The 20,419-nt window shown below is 42.7% G+C and overlaps 1 protein-coding gene across 1 annotated transcript in view; it reads right to left on the bottom strand.

The window, feature by feature from the left end:
* The window catches only part of EFHC2 (EF-hand domain containing 2), a 183,274-nt gene extending 163,055 nt beyond the window's left edge, over nucleotides 1-20,219 (bottom strand). The window contains exon 1 of the mRNA XM_053891684.1: nucleotides 20,143-20,219. Within this exon, the coding sequence (XP_053747659.1) occupies nucleotides 20,143-20,184 (42 nt within the window). The 5' untranslated portion in view covers nucleotides 20,185-20,219. The remainder of the gene's footprint in view (nucleotides 1-20,142) is intronic.
* Nucleotides 20,220-20,419: the final 200 nt, after the last annotated feature.

Here is a 20,419-nt window from a genome sequence, read left to right as displayed (position 1 = left end):
GGTCTCCTTTTGGAAGCCAGAAAAGGCAAAACACTCCACTTGTTTCCTCAGCCTCCTTTTCAGAAGTCTGTTCTGGGAGTCTGGAAAAGGCTTTTTTTTCCACTTGAGCCAAGGGACAAATGCAAGTGACGCTGCTCCTAGCTCACCTTTTCTTGCCTTGAGATGCGTATGTGATGGCTGGAGCTACAGCAGCCCTATTGAGATCATGAGGAGAAAGGTGGGGAGGATCCCAGAGATGCTGGCTCAAAGTGGACCCTTTAAATGAATGCCAGCAGCCACCTACCTCCAGACTGCCTGCTTGGTGAAAAAAATAAATCCCTGCTTGTTCTAAGCCTCTATGGGTCAAGTATTCCATTATTCGCAGTAGAAAGCATTACAAACTAATACATTTAGTTTCCGAAAGTTGTGCTTGAATGTTTTTTTTTTTTAAACAGAATAAGATTATTAAGTGATCCAACCAGTAATTTTCTTTATACATTGACAAAAAAAAAAAAAAAAAACCTCTTCTCAAACTTTGAGCACAAAAAATAGAAGGAAAATTTATCACCTTTGCTGACTTAAGGGATCTATTGGGGATTAATTCTAGAATTTATGAAGAGGGGCACCTGGTTCCACTGATGAGACTAGAAGAATAGAAAAGCTAAAAGCAGCTGTGAGTGGTATACACACAGGCAATGTATCTGGAGATGGAAACCAGGAGCTCATGACCTGGCCCAGTACCTTCTTTAAGGATATTATGGAAGAAAGTATACCTCAAGGGTAAAATCAGGGAGTTGTTCATGGATGGAGGTTCACAAGTGTGAGAGCCTGTGTGTGCGTGCGTTCTCACGTGCGCGTGTATGTGCGCTGGGGGTAGGGAGGCTGAAGTGAGCTCTTCCTAACTGCCAAGTTCAGCACTCCTGTAGTAACACACCATCTAGAATGGCATCCTAGGCAAGCTAAGGGTCAAAGAAGATGGCACCAAAAAAAAAAAAAAAAAAAAAAAATCAAAGAACCTGCAACACAGCACAAGAGTCACATCTGACTTCCCACTCCCTCCCCAACAATCTGACAATAGTATTTAAAAATGGGAAAGGTATAGAGACCTGAACAGAAGTGAGGTTTCTATGCTTCATTCCACGTAAGTCACACATATATACTATGAAATCCAGAACAACCACTAGGGAAACTATGCTAAGAGATACGCTTGGGGTGCTCGGGTGGCTCAGATGGTTAAATATCAGACTCTTCGATTTAGGCTCAGATCACGATCTCACGGTTCCGGAGTTTGAGCCCTGCATCAGGCTCTCTGCTGTCAGCACAGAGCCCGCCTTGGATCCTCTGTCCTCCTCTCTCTCGGTCCTTCCCCCGGGCTCTCTCTCTCTCTCTCTTTCTCTCTCAGATACAAAAATAAACATTAAAAAAATATTTTAAGGGGCGCCTGGGTGGCTCAGTCGGTTAAGCGGCTGACTTCGGCCCAGGTCATGATCTCGTGGTCTGTGAGTTTGAGCCCCGCGTCGGGCTCTGTGCTGACAGCTCAGAGCCTGGAGCCTGTTTCAGATTCTGTGTCTCCCTCTCTCTGACCCTCCCCCGTTCATGCTTTGTCTCTGTCTCAAAAATAAATAAACGCTAAAAAAAAAAAAAAAAAATTAAAAAAAAATATTTTAAAAAAACGAGATACACTCAACACAGTGCCTTGACAATTCTACACATCACGTAACTGTCACCACAGTTAAGCGTGGTCACCATGTCATTACAATATTACTGGCTGAGTTCCCTATGCTGTACTTTTCATCCCTGTGACTTATTTATTTTACAAATGGAAGTTTGTACCTCTCAGTCACTATACTGTATACCAGAAACTAATATAACATTGCATGTCAACTATACTTCCATAATAAAAAATTTTTGGAAGCTATATATCCAAAAATACTATAAATAAATCAAGATGGAATCCTAAAAAAAAAAAAAAAAAAAAAGTTTCAGTATCCCATGGGAAAAGAAGAGAGACAAAGGAAAGAAACAGAAATAATATATCAGACATAAGCATTAACACATCAATAATCAGCTTAAGTGTAAATGATCTAAATACAGTAATCAAAAGAGATTTGCAGGGTGCATTTATAAAGCATCATCAACTACTTGCTATTCACAGGAAACTGATTTCAAATTCAAGGACGTAAGTCTGAAAGTAAAGAATATGAAAAAAAGACACGCCAGGCAAATACCAATTGTAAGACAGCAAAAGCGGCTATATCAATATCTGATACGCTAGACTGCGGGGCAAAGAGAATTACTAGAGAGAATAGAGACATTTACAAGGATAAAAGAATCGATCCACCAGAAAGATACAACAAACTGAGATGTGTGTTCACCAAACAACAGCACCTCAAAATAGGTGAAGCAAAACTGATACAGTTAAGAGGAGAAATAGACAAATCCACAGTTAGAGTTGGGGACCGCAACCAACACATATGACCAACGACAGCAGGATACATACTCTTCTCAAGTGCGCCTGGAACATTCACCAACACAGACCGTATCCCGGACCATAAGAGCAGCTTTGGCAAATTTAAGAGTTAAAATCATAACCGCTGTATTCTCTGATGATAATGGAATCAAACTGGAAATCGATAACAGAAAGACAACAGGAAAAAAAATCTCCAAATATCTGAAAATTCAACAACACTTTTAAATAGTATATGGGTCAAAGAGGGAATCTCAAAAGAAAGTTTAGAAAACACATGGAACTGAAAGAAAATGAAAATACAACATATCAAAATATGTGGGATGCAGCTAAAACAGCGTTGAGGAAATTTAGCACTAAATACTGGTATTAGGAATTAGGAAAGGTCTTGGGCTCCTGGGTGGCTCAATGGGTTAAGCGTCCAACTTCAGGTCAGTTCGTGATCTCATGCTTTGTGGGTTCGAGCCCTGCATCAAGCTCTGCGCTGATGGCTCGGAGCCTGGAGCCTGCTTGGGATTCTGTGTCTCCCCCTCTCTCTGCCCCTCCCCTGTTCACGCTCTCTGTCTCTCAAAAATAAGCATTAAAAAAAAAAAGAAGAAAGAAAAAGAAATGAAGAAAGATGTCAAATCAATACCCTACGTTCCTACTTTGAGAAACTAGAAAAAGAAGAGTAAAATAAAAGCAAGCACAAAGAAGGAAATAATAAAGATTAGAGCAGAAATCAGGGAAGCTGATAAAAATAGGAAAATAGAGAAACATCCATCAAATACAAAATTTGTTCTTCAAAAAATACTTATTAGTGGGGTGCCTGGGTGGCTCAGTCGGTGAAGCATCTGACTCTGGCTCGGGTCATGATCTCACGGTTCGTGGGTTCGGGCCCCATGTCGGGCTCTGTGCTGACAGCTGAGTCTGGAGCCTGTCTTCAGATTCTGTGTCTCCCCCTCTCTCTCTCTCTCTCTCTGTCCCTCCCATGCGTGTGCACATGCACTCGCTCTCTCTCAAAAATAAATAAAAAAAGTTTTAAAACAAAAAAATAAAAAATACATATTAGTAAAACTAATCTCTAGCAAGACTGAAACATTTTTAAAAAGAGTTAAGATACAAATCACCAATATAAGAAATGAAATAGGGGTTATCTTCACAGATGCCATGGCCATTAAAAAGATAATGAGGGAACACTCTGACCAACTTTATGCACATAAATTCAACAGCTTGAAAAAACGGAACCAGGGCACCTGGGTGGCTCGGTCAGTTGAGTGTCCGACTCTTGATTTCAGCTCAGGTCACGATCCCAGGATTGTGGGATGGAGCCCCACGTGGGGCTCCGTGGTGAGCAAAGAGCCTGCTTAGGATTCATTCATTCATTCATTCATTCTCTCTCTCTCTCTCTCTCCCCCTCTGCCCCTTTCCCCAGCTTGTGCTCTCTCTAAAATAAAAAAAATAAAATAGGGGTACCTGGGTGGCTCAGTCGGTTGAGCGTCTGACTTCGGCTCAGGTCATGGTCTCACAGTCCGTGAGTTCGAGCCCCGCGACGGGCTCTGTGCTGACAGCTCGGAGCCTGGAGCCTGCTTCACATTCTGTGTCTCCCTCTCTCTCTGCCCCTCCCCCACTCACACTCTGTGTCTCTCTCTCTCTCTCACAAATAAACATAAAAAAAAAAAATTTTTAATAAAATAAATGGAACCAATTTCTCAAAACCATAAACTACCAAATACAGTCAAGATGAAATAATCTGAATAGTAACCTCTAAAGAGCCTGAATTTACAGGGTACCTGGGTGGCTCAGTCAGCTGAGTGTCCGACTTCAGCTCAGGTCATGATCTCAGGGCTTGTGAGTTCGAGCCCCACACTGGGCTCTGTGCTATCAACACGGAGCCCACTTCACTTCCTGTCTGCCTCTCCCTCTGCCCCTCCCCAGCTCCTGCTTTCTGTCTCAAAAATAAATAAAAAATCAAAAAAAATTAAAACATGCAAATAAAATTTTAAAATAAATTACTAAAGAGCCTGAATTTATAACTAATAGCCAAAACACAATAATAAATAACTAAAGCCAAAAAGCAACCCCTATGCCCCGCTGGCTTTACTGGAGAATATTTAAACAAAAATTAGCACCAATTTTGTACACTGTCTTCCTGAAAATAAAGAGGAGGGAAGTCTCCCCAATTCATTTTATTAAGTCAGTATTATCTTGATACCCAAACCGGAGAAACAGTTCAAAAAAAAAAGAAAACTACAGACCAAAATCTCTCATGAACATAAATGAAAAAAATCTGCCACAAAGAAAAAAAAAAAAAAAAGCAAATGGAGCCTGGCACTGTATAAAAGGAATTATACACTATGACCATGGGATATGTGTTATGCAAGCCTGGCTAACATTTGGAAAAAAAAAAAAATCAATGTAATCTACCATATCAACAAATAGAAAAGAAAACTCAAATGTTAGTATCAGTTAATACAGGTTAAACACATTCGATAAAATCCAATACCCATTCATGATAAAGACCCCCCAAAAGTTAAGAATACAGGGGAATGATTTGATAAAGGGCATCCACAAAAAACCTATAGCTAACATCATACTTCATAGTGAAAGACTAAATGTTCTCCCAAGATCAAGAAAAAAGGAAAATGGGTGATGGGTATTGAGGAAGGCACTTGTTGGGATGAGCACTGGGTGTTATATATGTAAGTCACGGATCATGGGAATCTACTCCCGAAGCCAAGAGCATGCGGTCTACACTGTATGTTAGCTAACTTGACAATAAATCATATAAAAAAATAATAAAGTCAAATTTTAAATTAAAAATTTTTTTAAAGAACAAAAAGCAAGAATGTCTGCTCTCATACTCTGATTCAACACATTATTAGAAGTTCTACCCACCATGAAAGGCAAAAAAAAAAGTAATAATGAAGGGATACTAGATGGGAAAGGAAGAAAAGGAATTGTCCCTATTTGTAGGTGACAAGATTGTTTATGTAAAAAACAATTCATGGAGTTTACAAAAAAAGAAAAATTCCTCCAACTAATAATTGAATTCAGCAGGGTCACAGGATGCAAATCAACACACAAAAGTCAATCACACTTCTATATACTAATGCTGGACATATGAAACAAATTTATTTTAAGTTTATTTCTTTATTTTGAGAGAGAGAGAGAGTGCACAGGAGGTACAGAGAGAGAATCCCAAGCAGGCTCCACACTGTCAGCACAGAGCCCGATGCCAGGCTTGAACTCATGAACTGTGAGATCATGACCTGAGTCCTAATCAAGAGTTGGTCAAATTAACCAACTGAACCACCCAGGCACCCCATGAAACTGAAATTTAAGACACGATGTCATTTACAATCTCTCCAGAGAAAAATGAAATATGAAGCACACACAGGATCTGTGGGTTGAAAAGTACAAAATGCTGGTGAAAAAAAATCAAAGACAACCTAAAGAAATGGAGAGACACAGCATGCTCATGGATTGGGAGACTCTACGTAGTAAAGATGCCGATTCTCCCCAAAATGATCTAGAAGTTTACTGCAATTCCTATCAAAATCCCAGCAAAGTTATTTGTAGACACAGACAAGTTTATTCTCAAATTCCTACGGAAGGTACAGGCTCCAGACACAGAAGATACTTATGAAAGAAAAGCGGAAGGAATCACTACACCTGATATTAAGGTTTACTGTATTATCATAGTGATCAAAACGGTAGGATTGGCAGGAGGATGGACACATAGACCAACAGAACAGAATAGAGAACACTCCAAAATGCTCAAACGAGTTTTTACAAAGGTGCAAAGCACAATTCAATAGAGGAAGGATAACCTTTTCAACAAATGGTGGAGTAATTAGATAACCATGGACAAAATGAAATGGATCATGACCTAAACATCACACCGTATACAAAAATCAACTCGAAATGGATCACAGCCTTGAACAGAACATGTAAAGCTATGAAAATTTTAGGAAAAAAACATAGGAGAAAATCTTCAGAATCCAGAGCTGGGCAGAGAGTTCTGAGACTTAACGTCAAAAGCATGATCCATAAAAAGAAAAATTGATAAATTGGACCTCATCAAAATTAGAAACTTTTTTGCTATGCAAAGAGACAGTTAACGGGATGAAAAGACAAGCTACAGACTGGGAGAAAATATGTGCAAACCACATCTTAGATGAAGGGCTAGTATCTAGAATATATAAAGAATTCTCAAAGCTCAACAGTGAAAACACAATCCAATTAGAAACAGGCAAAAGATATAAACAGACATTTCACCAAGGTGGATACACAGATGGCAAATAAGCACATGAAAAGATATTCAACTCATACATAAGCCATCAGAGAAATGCCAATTTAAGCCCACAGTCCGATATCCCTACACTGCCTATCAGCTAAAATAAAAAATAGTGACAACACTAAATGCTGACGAGGATGTAGACAAACTACATCACTCACATGCTGCTCTCAGGAATGTGAAATGGTACACACACTCTCAAAATTAGCTTGGTAAGTTCGCTTTTGTTTTTTTATAAAACTAAACATGTAATTACCATATGACCCAGCAATTGCACTCTTGGACACTTCTCTCAGAAAATGAGCCACATGGGGGCGCCCGGGGGGCTCAGTCGGTTAAGCGTCCAACTTCGACTCAGGTCATGATCTCATGGTTTGTGAGTTCGAGCCCCGCGTCGGGCTCTGTGCTGACAGCTCAGAGCCTGGAACCTGCTTCAGATTCTGTGTCTCCCTCTCTCTCTGCCCCTCCCCCGCTTGCACTCTGTCTCTCGCATTGTCTCAGCAATAAACATTAAACAAAATTTTTTTTTAAAGAAAGAAATGGAGAACAGATTAGTGGTCGCCAAGAGTCAGAGATATCAGCATGGGGGGTGGGGGAAGGGAGTTGGCAGTTGATGGGAAGGATGTGGGTGGGGGTGGGTAGGGTTATCAAAGGGCAACAGGACAGATCCCTGTGATGATGGAACTGGTCTGTATCTTCCCTGTCAGGGTGACCACAGCAACCTACACATGTGGTGAAACGTATAGACTAAATGCACAGACGCAAATGAGTGTAAGTAAAGCTGGGGAAATCTTTTACCTTCTAATGTTTGTTTATTTATTTTGAGAGGGGGGCGGAGCGGAGAGAAAGAATCCCAAGCAGGCTTCGCACTGTTAGCACAGAGCCCAACATGGTCCTTGAACTCGTGAACTGTCAGATCATGACCTGAGCCAAAATCAAGAGTCCGGACGCTTAACCCACTGAGCCACCCAGGCGCCCCGAAGCTGGGGAAATCTTAAGATCCATGGGTTATCGGAACGTTACTATCTGGTTGTGCTATTATACTATAGTTTTTTGCAAAATGTTACCAATGGGCAACTGAGTAAAGGGTACACGGGATCCCTCTTAGAACTACACATGAACTATTATTTCTTAGAACTACACGCGAATCTAGAATTTCCTCAGCAAAAATTTCAATTAACAATAAAACCAAGGAGAGGGTCCACTTCCCTTGGTGACTAGGAAACATCACACACAGGTGCCTTTGTATAAAGCATGAAGTATGAACATGAACACAGCCGAGCAATAAAGGATTTAAGTCTCCCAAAAATGAGATGGAAATAGTCCCATAAATGATAAAACCACCATTTCCGCTTCAACTGCCAAACTCATGTGATGAACAACAGGTAGTCTAAATTAACTGCAAGCCATGTGAACTGACCCGTTCTCCCCCAAAACTCTAGGAACGGTGACCATCCCCTCCTTGGGGATGAAGCACAGGGTTAATTTGGCCTTCAGCTGGCCAAGCCGGTCACTTTGTCACAGTAGAGCATTTCCAGGTCGAATTCAGGTATCTGAGGGCCTGGTTAATGAGGGAGGGAGTGAAAACGCCCACCTCCCGCTTCCTTATGCTTCAGGGACGCCCTCCCCTCCAGAGTGGGCTCTGCCCTCTCTACGGCTATAGTCACAGGATAAACTTCTCAGGAAGTGGCCCAAAAAATCCCTTTACATTTGCACTCGTGAGGATCTAGAATCCTGTCGTTGGGTGACCGGCCTCTTAAGGGGCCCTGCCTAAATGAATGCTCAGGGGAAAATGTGCGGCTTCCAGAAAAAGCCAAACTGGACGCCAACGAGGAAGAGAGAAGTGTCCCTCTGCATGGCACAACGGGCCACAGGAGAGGCTTTGAGTCACAACTTGTACCTGACATTTTCATGCTCTCCCGGCCGCTTTGTGGAAGCCCATTTAAGCCACAAAAGCCAAGGACTTTCTTCCCCGCTTATGTTTACTGTTGCTAAAATAAGAAATGCTCTGGTCCGCAGCGGAAGACACAAGCAAGAAGCTAATTCCGGAGAGGATTCTCCCAAACTGCGATGATGCCTTCGGGCTTTTAGGCATGGCTGCTACAGGTGGACAGAGGCAATCGACACGCACCTTCTAAAGGTAAGGAAAGGCGACCCGAAGAGCAATCGAGCACAGTCTCTTCGGTCAGCTGAGGAATGTCACGATCACACTTAAAGAACGCAAAACACAACACAGGCGACAAGCCAGTGAATGGGTGGTGTGGACACCATAGGTGCGTTGAGGGATGTGCAGATGGAGAGAGGGCTCCTACTGAAATGGTCAGGGAAGGCTTTAATGAGAAGCGGGAAGTAGAGCCAACCCGCGGGGGGAAGGCTACGATCCGGATGGGAAGAGGAAAGGGAGTGACAGGATGGAGGCAAGTAAACCCATAATTGAGTGGTTTAGGGGGCACCTGGGTGGCTCAGTCGGTCAAGCGGCTGACGTCAGCTCAGGTCATGATCTCACGGTCCAAGAGTTCGAGCCCCGCGTTGGGCTCTGTGCTGATGGCTTGGAGCCTGGAGCCTGCTTTGGATTCTGTGTCTCCCTCTCCCTCTGCCCATCCCCCACTCAAAAATTAATAAACATTAAAAAAATAATGGAGTGGTTTAATAATTAAGTCCAAAATATAGCCAAAGTACAGACCGTGAGTATGCTGGTTTCACTGGAGTATTAGGCTTGCTTTCCACTATGGAGAGGAAGACTGGTAAGAAAAAAACAGTATTGTTTGAATTTACCATAATGGTATACTCGTGTGTTACCTGTGTATGAAAACACACAAAGGGGCCCCTGGGAGGCTCAGTCGCTTAAGCGTCCGACTCTTGATTTCAATTCAGGTCATGATCTCATGGTTCTTGAGCTCGAGTCCCACGTAGGGCTCCGCACTGACAGCACAGAGCCTGCTTGGAATTCTCTCTCTCTGTGCCTTCCCAACTACCTCTCTCTCAGAATAAATAAACTTAAAAAAAAACCACAAAAATATTTTAAAGAAAGGGATGCTAAGGCCGAGGAGGCATCTAGACTCACAGGTATCGAGTCTGTGGCTGGTGTGGCAAAGTTTGTGAGCTCCCCAAAGCCATTATTTACTGCTTTTTGTCTTTCCCAGGTCCAAAAATAGATGGTGAAAAATCAAGTTCCCAATACCCCTTTGGCAAAGGAGAGCCGTGTGACTCAATTTTAGCCAAGAAGATGTAAGGGGGACATCTACTGGGGGTGGGGGGTGGGCAACACTTTGTTTTCTGATATAAGAGTCTTTTTGCCTCCCTCTCCTTCCTACTGGTCTTGAACATGGTTATGAGAAGTTGTGATGGCTGGAGCTGAAGCAACCACCTGGCAACCATGAGGCCACAGAGCCGGGAAAGCAAAGCCAACCTTCTAATGATGACAGAACGGAGAGATAAAAAGAGTCTGAGCCCTTCATGACATTCATCAGCCACTGCCCAAACCTAAAACCGCCACACCCCTAGAGTTCTTCCAATGAGAAAAATCGATTTGGCTTAAGCCACTGTGAGTCAGGTATTCTGTCAAGGAGAGAGCCCAAAGGATCTCTCCCAAGTGACGCAGCTATAAAGTCCAGAACAGAATACAAAAGCGACCAAAGTTACGTGTTTGATTCCCGAAGAGGCAGAGTGACTCTGATTCCCGAGCCCCAAATGAACAGTTAGGAATAGTGCTGGATATCTCCCATCGGTCTGTCCAGCGATTCCTTGCCACCGATTCCTTTCTTTGGCTATTTATTTTCTAACCATTTTATTGAATTATAGTTTATATACCATAAAGCTCACCCATTTAAAATACACAACTCAATGGAGTTTAACTACAATTACAAAGTTGTGCAAAGTTAGAAACACTTTCATCATCCCCAAAAGAAACCTCATTCCCATAAGCCCTCACTCCCATTTTATCCCCTCGCCACCCCCCCCCCCGCCCGCCCGCCCACTGGCCTAGGCAACTACTCATCTACTTTCTGCCTCTACAGATTTGCATATTTTGCACCTGTCACATAAATGGGATCATACAACACGCAGTCCTTTGCATACGGTGTGCAGTATGTTTGTGAGGTTCATTCATGTCGTAGCATGTGTCAGTGGATTGTTTAAATATTTATTTTGAGAGAGCACGAGAGAGGGAAGGGCAGACGGAGAGGGGAAAAAGAGAATCCCAAGCAGGCTCCACGCTGTCAGCGCAGAGCCTAACATGAGGCATGATCTCATGAACCGGGAGATCAAGAACCTGAGCCAAAATGAAGAGTCGGATGCTTAACTTACTGAGCCCCCCAGGTGCCCCATGTATTGTTAGTTTTGTAGCCGAATAATATTCCATTGGATGGATAGGCCACATTTTATTTATCCGTTCATCAGCTGACGGACATCTGGCTTATTTCTACCTTTTGACTATTATGAATAATGTTGTTATAAACGTTCACGTTCCCTTTTTTTCTTTTTTTGTAGATACAGGTTTTCTTTTCTCTTGGGTACACACCTGGGCGTGCTACATCATATAGTAACTCTAGGTCTACTTTTTATGTTTTATTTGTATTTCAGAGAGAGAGAGAGAGAGAGAGAGAGAGAGAGAGAGAGAAAACGCATGACAGAGCATGAGCAGGGGAGGGGCAGAGAGAGACGGAGACAGAATCCGAAGCAGGCTCCAGGCTCTGAGCTGTCAGTAGAACCCGACACAGGGCTCAAACCCATGAGCAGCGAGATCATGACCTAACCCGAAGTCGGATGCTTAACTGATAGAGCCACCCAGGCACCCCAGTAACTATCCGTTTCAACTTTTGTCAAACTGCAGACTTTTCCGTGGCAGCAACACGATTTTATATTCCTACCAGCAACGCGCGAGGATTCCAGTATCTCCACATCTCTGCCACCACTTGTTACTGTCTCTTTTTGTAATACCCGTCCTAGGCAGTATAGAGTAATAATAGCTCACCGGGGCTCTGATTTGCATTTTCCTAATGACTACTGATATTGAGCATCTTTCCATGGGTTCACTGGCTATTTGGAAAGGTTTTCTGAAGCAATGTCTATTCAGATCCTGTGCTCATTTTTAGATATACGGGATATAAGTCCCTCATCACACATATACTTTGCAGGTATTTTCTCCCATATTGTAGGCAGCCTTTTTACTTTTTCAGTCGTTTCTTTTGAAGCACAACTTTGGCTATTTATTGCAGCAATACTCATGATAGCAAAAGACTGGGGAAAAAAATGCAACTACACATCAAAAGGGGATGTGTTGAGTAAACTCTGGTATGTGCACACAACAGAGGACTATGCAGCTGTGAATGGAGTATACACCATTATAATTTGCTGTTTCAAAACAAAAAAAATAAAAAATGGAAGTTTTGGGTTAAGTCACTTATAGAGAGAAGGGGGAGATAGCACGATTAAAGGAACAGGGATAAAAGCTGTACTTGTCTAAATGCACCTCACTTCGTAAATTTGACTTTGAAACCCTATAAATGTTTTAGTTTTACACCATAATAAAACAAAGTTCTTAAAGTTAAAAAGCAACAGCAAAACAGAACAAACAAACCTAACTGGGTACTGAGCTGGTGACCTAACCATAATTATCAGGAATCATTTCAGTGAAATTAAAACCCACTGGGGCACCTGGGTGGCTCGGTCGGTTAAGCATCAGACTTCAGCTCAGGTCATGATCTTGTGGTTCGTGAGTTCGAGCCCCACATCGGGCTCTGTGTGGACAACTCAGAGCCTGGAGCCTGCTTTGGATTCTGTGTCTCCCTCTCTCTCTGTCCCTTCCCCGCTCACACTCTGTGTCTCTCTCAGTCTCAAAAATAAACAAACATTAAAAAAAAATTTTTTTTTAAACAATAATTTGGGGCACCTGGGTGGCTCAGTCGGTTAGTTAAGCATCCTACTTTGGCTCAGGTCATAATCTCAAGGTTAACGGGTTTGAGCCCCACGTGGGGCTCTATACTGATGGCTCAGAGCCTGGAGCCTGCTTCAGATTTTGTGTCTCTTTCTCTCTCTGCTCCTCCCCTACTCGCACTCTGTCTCTCAAAAATAAATGTTAAAAAAAAATAATAATAACTTGACCAATCATTCCTAATGCGATATATAAAACAAAAGAACTACAAAGATATCTGAAACCATTTCAAAACTCAAATTGTTAATAATGTTATTATTGATCAGAAACTATTATATGGATGTATATCCTTATGGTAGGATAAAGTAAGAAAATAATTATGCTAACATCCTTATGAATCAAGATTCTCAATATAAGTAAAAGATAAATACAGAATCAAAGAAGTTAAATAAAAACCTTATAATCCTTCATTTGCATTGGAAATATCAGTTTGGATTCATGTTGTATTTTATCTTTAAAAATGTATGCATATTTTCTAGCCTTGTTTTAAGAGAATGAAAATTCGAGCCACAGACTGGGAGACAATATTTGCTAAGCACATATCCAACAATGGACTTGTATCCAGAATGTTTAAAGAACTCTGAAAACTCAGGACACCTGGGTGGCTCAGTCGGCTGAGCATCGAACTCTTGATTTCAGCTCAGGTCATGACCTCCAGGTTGGAAGGTTTGAGCCCCACTTGGGCTTTGCATTGACAGCACAGAGCCTGCTTGGGATCCTGTCTCTCTCTCTGCCCCTACTCAAGCTCTCCCTCTCTCTCTCAAAATAAACTTTAAATAAATAAGTCTTAGGCTAGGTTTTTATTCCTATCGCTTTGCCATATGGTTTCAGTAACTTATTTAACACTGTCAATGTGTTTTCATGGTGTAAACAGCATTAATTAAAATGAATTTACAACCTTCATTTAAAGTAAATCAACTGAGCCTACTTTTTAAAAAAGTAAACCCCATCTCAGATTAAAACCGTTACTGAACAGAAATGTATTATGCTGCCTTATGAAATTTTTTAATGTCTAAAAAGGAAAGAAACGTAAGTAAGCTAAGCTTGATCGAGTATTTGCTTTTCAAGAAAAACTGGTCATTTTTAGTTTTAAATAGGAAGGAAAACGACTTTTGCTCATCCCATGTACCACATATCATACCTTACTAAGGCCCTCTACAGTAGAAACTATAAGAGGATTTTTAGGTCTACTTGGATAAGGGAAACAGGGGAAAGAATCAAGTAGGAAATTTTACAGTAAAGAAAAAGCCCCTAAAGTTTCCTCTACGATGCTCCCCACCTTCCATTACAGTTCGCATCCTTTGCGGGAAAGGGAAAACCACACAGAGCAGGTAAGTGGACTGAAATCAACAAATCCACAGAAACTGATTAGCCTTTATGGAGAAGAGACCATTATTACTGGATCATTTCATCAACAATTCATGGATCATGCTATCATACCATGGGCTGTACAAATCACTTGTACACAGGAGTCCCCCCAGAGCTGAAAAGGTAAAAAGATTCAAATCTGGGATGATCACAATGTCTTTGAACTAGATAAAGGTGATAGTCGCAAAACATTTGGTGAAGGCATCAAATGCCACTGAATGGTAGGTACACTTTAAAATGTTAGTGGTTAGGGGCGCCTGGGTGGCTCAGTCGGTTAAGCTTCCGACTTCGGCTCAGGCCATGATCTCACGGTCCGTGAGTTCAAGCCCCGCGTTGGGCTCTGTGCTGACAACTCAGAGCCTGGAGCCTGCTTCCGATTCTGTGTCTCCCTCTCTCTCTGACCCTCCCCCGTTCATGCTCTGTCTCTGTCTCAAAAATAAACATTAAAAAAAATAAAAAAAATAAAATGTTAGTGGTTAATTTTATATGAATTTTACAGCAATTAAAAAAAAATCTAACTAGGATCTGTTGAGGCTTCCTAAAGGGTAAGAGACTAGATCTGGCCCGGAAGGAAACTGAACATCTGAATTTAAAATAGAGACAAGAGGGGCGCCTGGGTGGTTCAGTCAGTTAAGTGTCCAGTTTCAGCTCAGGTCATGATCTCATGGTTCTGGAGTTCAAGCCCCACGTCAGGCTCTGTGCTGACGGCTCGGAGCTTGGAGCCTGCTTCGGATTCTGTCTCCCTCTCTTTCTGTCCCTCCCCCACTCACACTCTGTCTCAAAAATAAACAAACATTAAAATAAAAAAAAATTAAAAAATAAAAAAAACAAAAAACAGAGACAAGAGAGGCACCTGAGTGGCTCAGCTGGTTGAGTGCCCGGCTTCAGCTCAGGTCATGATCCCACCGTTAGTTTAAGCCCCACATCAGGCTCCCTGCTGTCAGCACAGAGCCCACTTTGGATCTTCTGTCCCCCCTCACTACCCCTCCCCCTGCTTGTGCTCTCTCAAAAATAAACATTTGAAAAATTAAAATAAAATAGAGGCAAGAACTGTGGAGACCGCTCTAATGAGAGAGTATTTCCCACTCTTTAACCACAATAACAGGTTTTAGTGCAACCCAGTTCACACGCACAGGTGTTACAGAAGCAAACGTTCATGAAACAATACTGAACTGTTCCCATGCATCATGCACTACTCATGATTTTTTATTGTTTTCTAGTCCATTTTGTTTGTTTGTTTGTTTAAATGCTGGTCACGACTCATTAAATTGGTCTTATAACGTGACTGGCAAACTCCAATGGGCTTGGCGTCAGGTTGAGGGGTTTGCACCTGATGTAGTTTATTTTAAGGCGATCAAATTGACCACGAAGACCATAACCAGGAAATCTGTAAGCAGAACTTTGGATCGGGGAAAACCCTCCCCCTTGTGAATAAAGGGATTGTTTTACTATTATCTTTGTCATTGAGCTAAATTTAAATGGATTTATCTAACATCACATGATGAAGTCAATATGTATACTAGGTATTACGCCTAGTGTGCCCTTCAGCTGTTTTTTTACGTGGCCAGTAAATTTCCCCAAGGTGATTTCCTTATAGATTAGTAAATAGGCGTATATTAGTCTAGGTAAAAATAAATTTCAAGATATTGCCCACACCCTTTTGTAAGAGAGGCAGGGAGATTCTGAATTTGTTTCATTCTACTGCTGTGAATTCCAATAATTTTGTTTTTCTTCTTAAGGAAACAGTTGCTTCACCATCAATTAGAAATGGACTATTTACAACAAACCCTCCCAAGATGGTAGCAAGATAGCTTCATACAAAAAACACAAAGTGGGGGCGCCTGGGTGGCTCAGTCGGTTGAGCGTCCGACTTCGGCTCGGGTCATGATCTCACAGTCTGTGAGTTCGAGCCCCGCGTCGGGCTCTGTGCTGACAGCTCAGAGCCCGGAGCCTGTTTCCGATTCTGTGTCTCCCTCTCTCTCTGACCCTCCCCCGTTCATGGTCTGTCTCTCTCTGTCTCAAAAATAAATAAACGTTAAAAAAATTAAAAAAAAAAAAACACAAAGTGTACTCATTATTCATTAGGGGCATTCAAGATCAGCTATACAAACATCTGTTCAAAATTCCGTGGAAAAGATTTTCAGCTCTGGCTGGAAATGTCCTCTTTAAGACCCTCTTATTTTGAACAATATACCTGGAATTCTCTTAGCTCAAAATAAACCCAGCCTGTAAATTGTTGGAAAAATATACCGTGGGTCTGGAATTTAGCTGTGACCTTTCCCTAAGGTTTTCAATTAGTTCACATCCGAACAATTTCAATGTCATCAATGTGTACAAATGCGTATATTTTAGAAATACTTCTCCTATAGGATGCACATCGCCTAGCTGTGGGCAGCAATCAATCAATTGCTCATGACTACCAGCAGCTAATTAAGGGGAGAAACAAGTTCCTTTTTTAATTTCTAAGAAAAGCAGGAAAAGTTAGCTTGTGTTAGAATTTGAAACCCAAACAACCAGTAATTATGCTATCTCCAGGAGGCCAAGGTTTTTCTCTTGACAACTGAATTCAGCACGCAAGACTCTGTAATAGGCAAGAGGTGGGGACTGATTAAAAACAGGATGGGGGGGGGGGCGGATTTGGCTCTACTGAGTTTTTGACCATTCTAGGCACCACACAATGTCTGATCTTTTAACTAAGTACAACTTTTTAAAATAACCACTTTTTGACAACACAATCCGTACCAAGGTTAGTGTAACAATTTTTTATTTTTAATGCAGCCATCTGATTTGGACACAGACAAGGATGCCCAATATACAAATAGTGATTTGTTAAAAAACAGCCTGAGGTACCTAGTAAGTATACGGTCATTCCCTAAAACGCGCGCGCGCGCCCGCCCACACGCACACGCTCCTACTGGTCTGAGGCATCAAGTAAATACTTTTTTTCAAATACACTCACGCATCTAGAAGCGGGCCCACGTGTATTTGGATCCCTATGGCAGAGAAGTAGAGAAACTGTGTTAAAAAGACAAGACAGCAGGCCCTAAATGGAGCCGATCATGCTAAGCCCCAGGTCACGAACTGAAACTTAACTTACAGTTTGGGATATCCCAGAAAGAGAATCTTAAACCAGCCAATCATGAATCTCCCGATCAGCACTAGTTAGGTAATCTGCCACCCCGTAAAAAGAAAATAACTTAATGGTAACCAATTCAATTTTTGCCTAGTATAACGTTCCCCTTCTGCCTATGAAACGTCTTGGTCCTCCCGGGACAGCTCTTTGGAGTTTTCTGTCTGCTCAACTGGATGCTGTCCATTCATGAATCGCTGAATAAAGCTAGTAAGATCTTACAACTTAATTCAATTGTATCCTTTAACAAATGGTTCTGGGTCAACTGAATATCCATATGGGAAAAAATACAACCTGACCCTCTACTTCTTTTCTCTCTCTCTCTCTCTCTCTCTCTCACACACACACACACACACACGCGGACACATTTTTACTAGTTAGATTAGAAATCTAAATGTCAAAGGTAAGGGGCACCTGGGTGGCTCAGTCGATTAAGTGTCCAACTCTCAGTTTCAGCTCAGGTCACGATCTCCCGGTTTTGAGCGTTCGAGCCCCGTGTCGGGCTCTGCACCGACAGTGCGGAGCCTCCTTGGGATTCTCTCTGTCCCCGACCCTCCTCTGCTCGCGCTGTTTGTGTCTCTCTCAAAAATAAATGGACAAACACAAAACTAAATAAATAAATGTGAAAGGTAAAAACAAAATTTCCAATAGATAACACAGAAAAATACCATGAACTTGGCATAAGGAGCAATTTCTTCAAGAGGAAACAAAAACCACAAATCTAAAGGAAAAATTACTCATCAAACACACCACTAAGTAAGTGAAAACGCCAACCACAGACAAGAAGAGGTTTGCAACACAGATGTCTGACAAAGAGAGTCCTACCCAAAACCTATAGAAGTAAAAAAAAAAAGGGGGGGGGAGGGGAAAGGCAACCTAGTAGAATATTAGACAAGACATACACAGACACTACACAAAAGAGAAATGACCAATAAATGTGTAAATTCATGCTCAAGTTCCTTAGGAATCAGGTTGGGTGCAGACTGATACTACAGTTTCGCTACACTCGCCGATCAAAATAAGTAAAATGTGAAAGACCAACAATATCGAGTGTTAGAATGTGGAGAGACAGGAACATAAAACGCTAGTGGATATTTAAAACGGCAGACGCACTTTGATAGTGTGTACTAAACCTGAACGGAGAGAAACCATATGATCTAGCGATTGTACCAACAGACGTGAACAACCTCTTCTTAATAACCCCAAACATACCAAATCTCTTCTCAAGACTAAAGGGAGTATATAAATGTCATACTCACACAATGGAATACTAAAGAGCAATGAAAATGTGCAAATTACCTCCACAGACAGCCGCATAAACAAATCTCACAAACAATACTGAGCTTCAAAAAACTCAAGTCACAAAAGGACCCCAGACATTTATGAAAAGCAAACAAAACTTAACTATAGTCACGGGCAGCCAGGATGGTTAACTCTGGACAGTAAGAAAGGGGTAATGACCAGAAAAGGTGATACGTAGGGTTGCCACGTAAAACAGAAGATGTTCAGGGGCGCCTGGGTGGCTCAGTCAGTTAAGCATCCACTCTCCATTTCGGCTCAGGTTATGATCTCGTGGTTCAGGAGTTCGAGCCCCGCATCGGGCTCTGCGCTGACAGTGTAGAGCCTGCTTGGGATTCTCTTGCGCTCTCTCTGCTCCCCTCCTGCTCATGCATGCACCTGCTCGTGTGTGTGTGTGTGTGTGTGCGCGCGCGCACACGCTCTCTCTAATAAACTTAAAAATACACATATATAAGATGTTCAGTTAAATTTGAATTTGAGACAAACAATCTTTTAGTATAAGCAGGTCCCATGCAGTATTGGGGACATATATTTGAATTTGCTAAATCGAGCAATGCCCGGTGAGGGAGAGGCTTTTGGAATGCTAGTAATATTTTGTTTCTTGAGGTTCGTTTTGTGATCATCCCATTACTTACAATTTTTATCACAATTACTCTGACACAGCCTGCTTCTTTACTTCTGGAATTTTTTTTTTTTTCATGCCCTGCCTCTCTGGGGTCTTACCTGTGTGGCTGGCTTCCTCTCAGCAAAGGGCGATGCTAGCAGCCCCTACCCCCTCAGCCAAAAAAAAAAATGCACAAACCAGTGCAAGCTGGTCCGGCCAACTGACCCGTGGAGATCAGAATCCAGTGGCCCGAAGCTGCAAAGAAAACTGGGACTTGAAGGGCCAACAACTTGGAAACAGGCACTTCCGAATCCATAAAGTCAAATGGGTTTATCTCGCTTTGAAATGAACGCCTCCCAATTCTAAACAAAGAGAAAAACTCCTCCAAGCTTGGATGCTTCCCACTATAAAGTTTAGGATCAAATTTCATAGGCCGGTGGAATAAACCGTTTCCTACTTGCCCCGGCAGCCTCAGAGCGCCAGGTTTCTTCGCTTTAGTAACAGTAACTGTGTTTCTTTCACACAGGGTATATTAAAGTCAGCGCCTAGGCACCTAGGCTGTGAAGCCAGGCTGCCTGGAAGAAACCCAATTTCACACTGAAACTGGGTAGCTCCGGCCTGTGAGTGAGTGACTCATCGCTCTGTGCCTCGGTTTCTTCAACTGTAAAATGGGAATAAAGATAATAGCTACGCATCAAATGGCGCCTCGGGTGACTAAAGGACAACACCTGGCACTCCTTAAATGCGTAACGATGATTGTTATCACCGTCACTACCACTGGCTACCTTGGCGTAACAATGATTGTTATCACCGTCACTACCACTGGCTACCTTGGCGGGTCCTGCCAAATAAAGACTCTCCTTATGTATCTAATGTAGTTAAAGCATCCAGATGCCAGTGGAGAGACAGGGGGAGGGGGACGCAGAGAGTAAGGGTTTCACCAGCCTACAAAGTTTGGTGCGAGTTGTGCCCAATCCACAGGTCGAACAGCAGCGGGAGGGCTGAGTAGGGTTCGGGGAGGTGACCACACCTGGACCCCAGACTCTGGCCAGGACCTCTGACCTCGGGCGCCCTCACTACTCACATTGCGGTTGAAGCTGTTGCCAGGCAGCAGCGGCAGGGCCATGGCTCTCGGGGTCCGAGGGTTAAGGGGCCGAGAAGACGGGGTCCTGCAGGTAGCGGCAGCTTTGTGTAAAGCCCCCTTCGTTACCTAGAAACGGGAGGCGGCGTCACGGAAGGAGGAGGAGCTGCAGCAGGCGGGAGCCCTGCGGGAGCGGTAGGGGCGGGGTCGGGAGGAATGGGGCGGGGCCGGGGCGGGGCCGGGCTGGAAGCTTCGCGCGCGCTCCTCCTCCCCCGCCCAC

This window comes from Panthera pardus, unplaced genomic scaffold, assembly GCF_024362965.1.
Source record: "Panthera pardus isolate Hobbes unplaced genomic scaffold, ASM2436296v1 HiC_scaffold_27, whole genome shotgun sequence".
Taxonomy (NCBI): Eukaryota; Metazoa; Chordata; class Mammalia; order Carnivora; family Felidae; genus Panthera; species Panthera pardus.
This window is presented reverse-complemented; position numbering and strand designations above follow the sequence as displayed.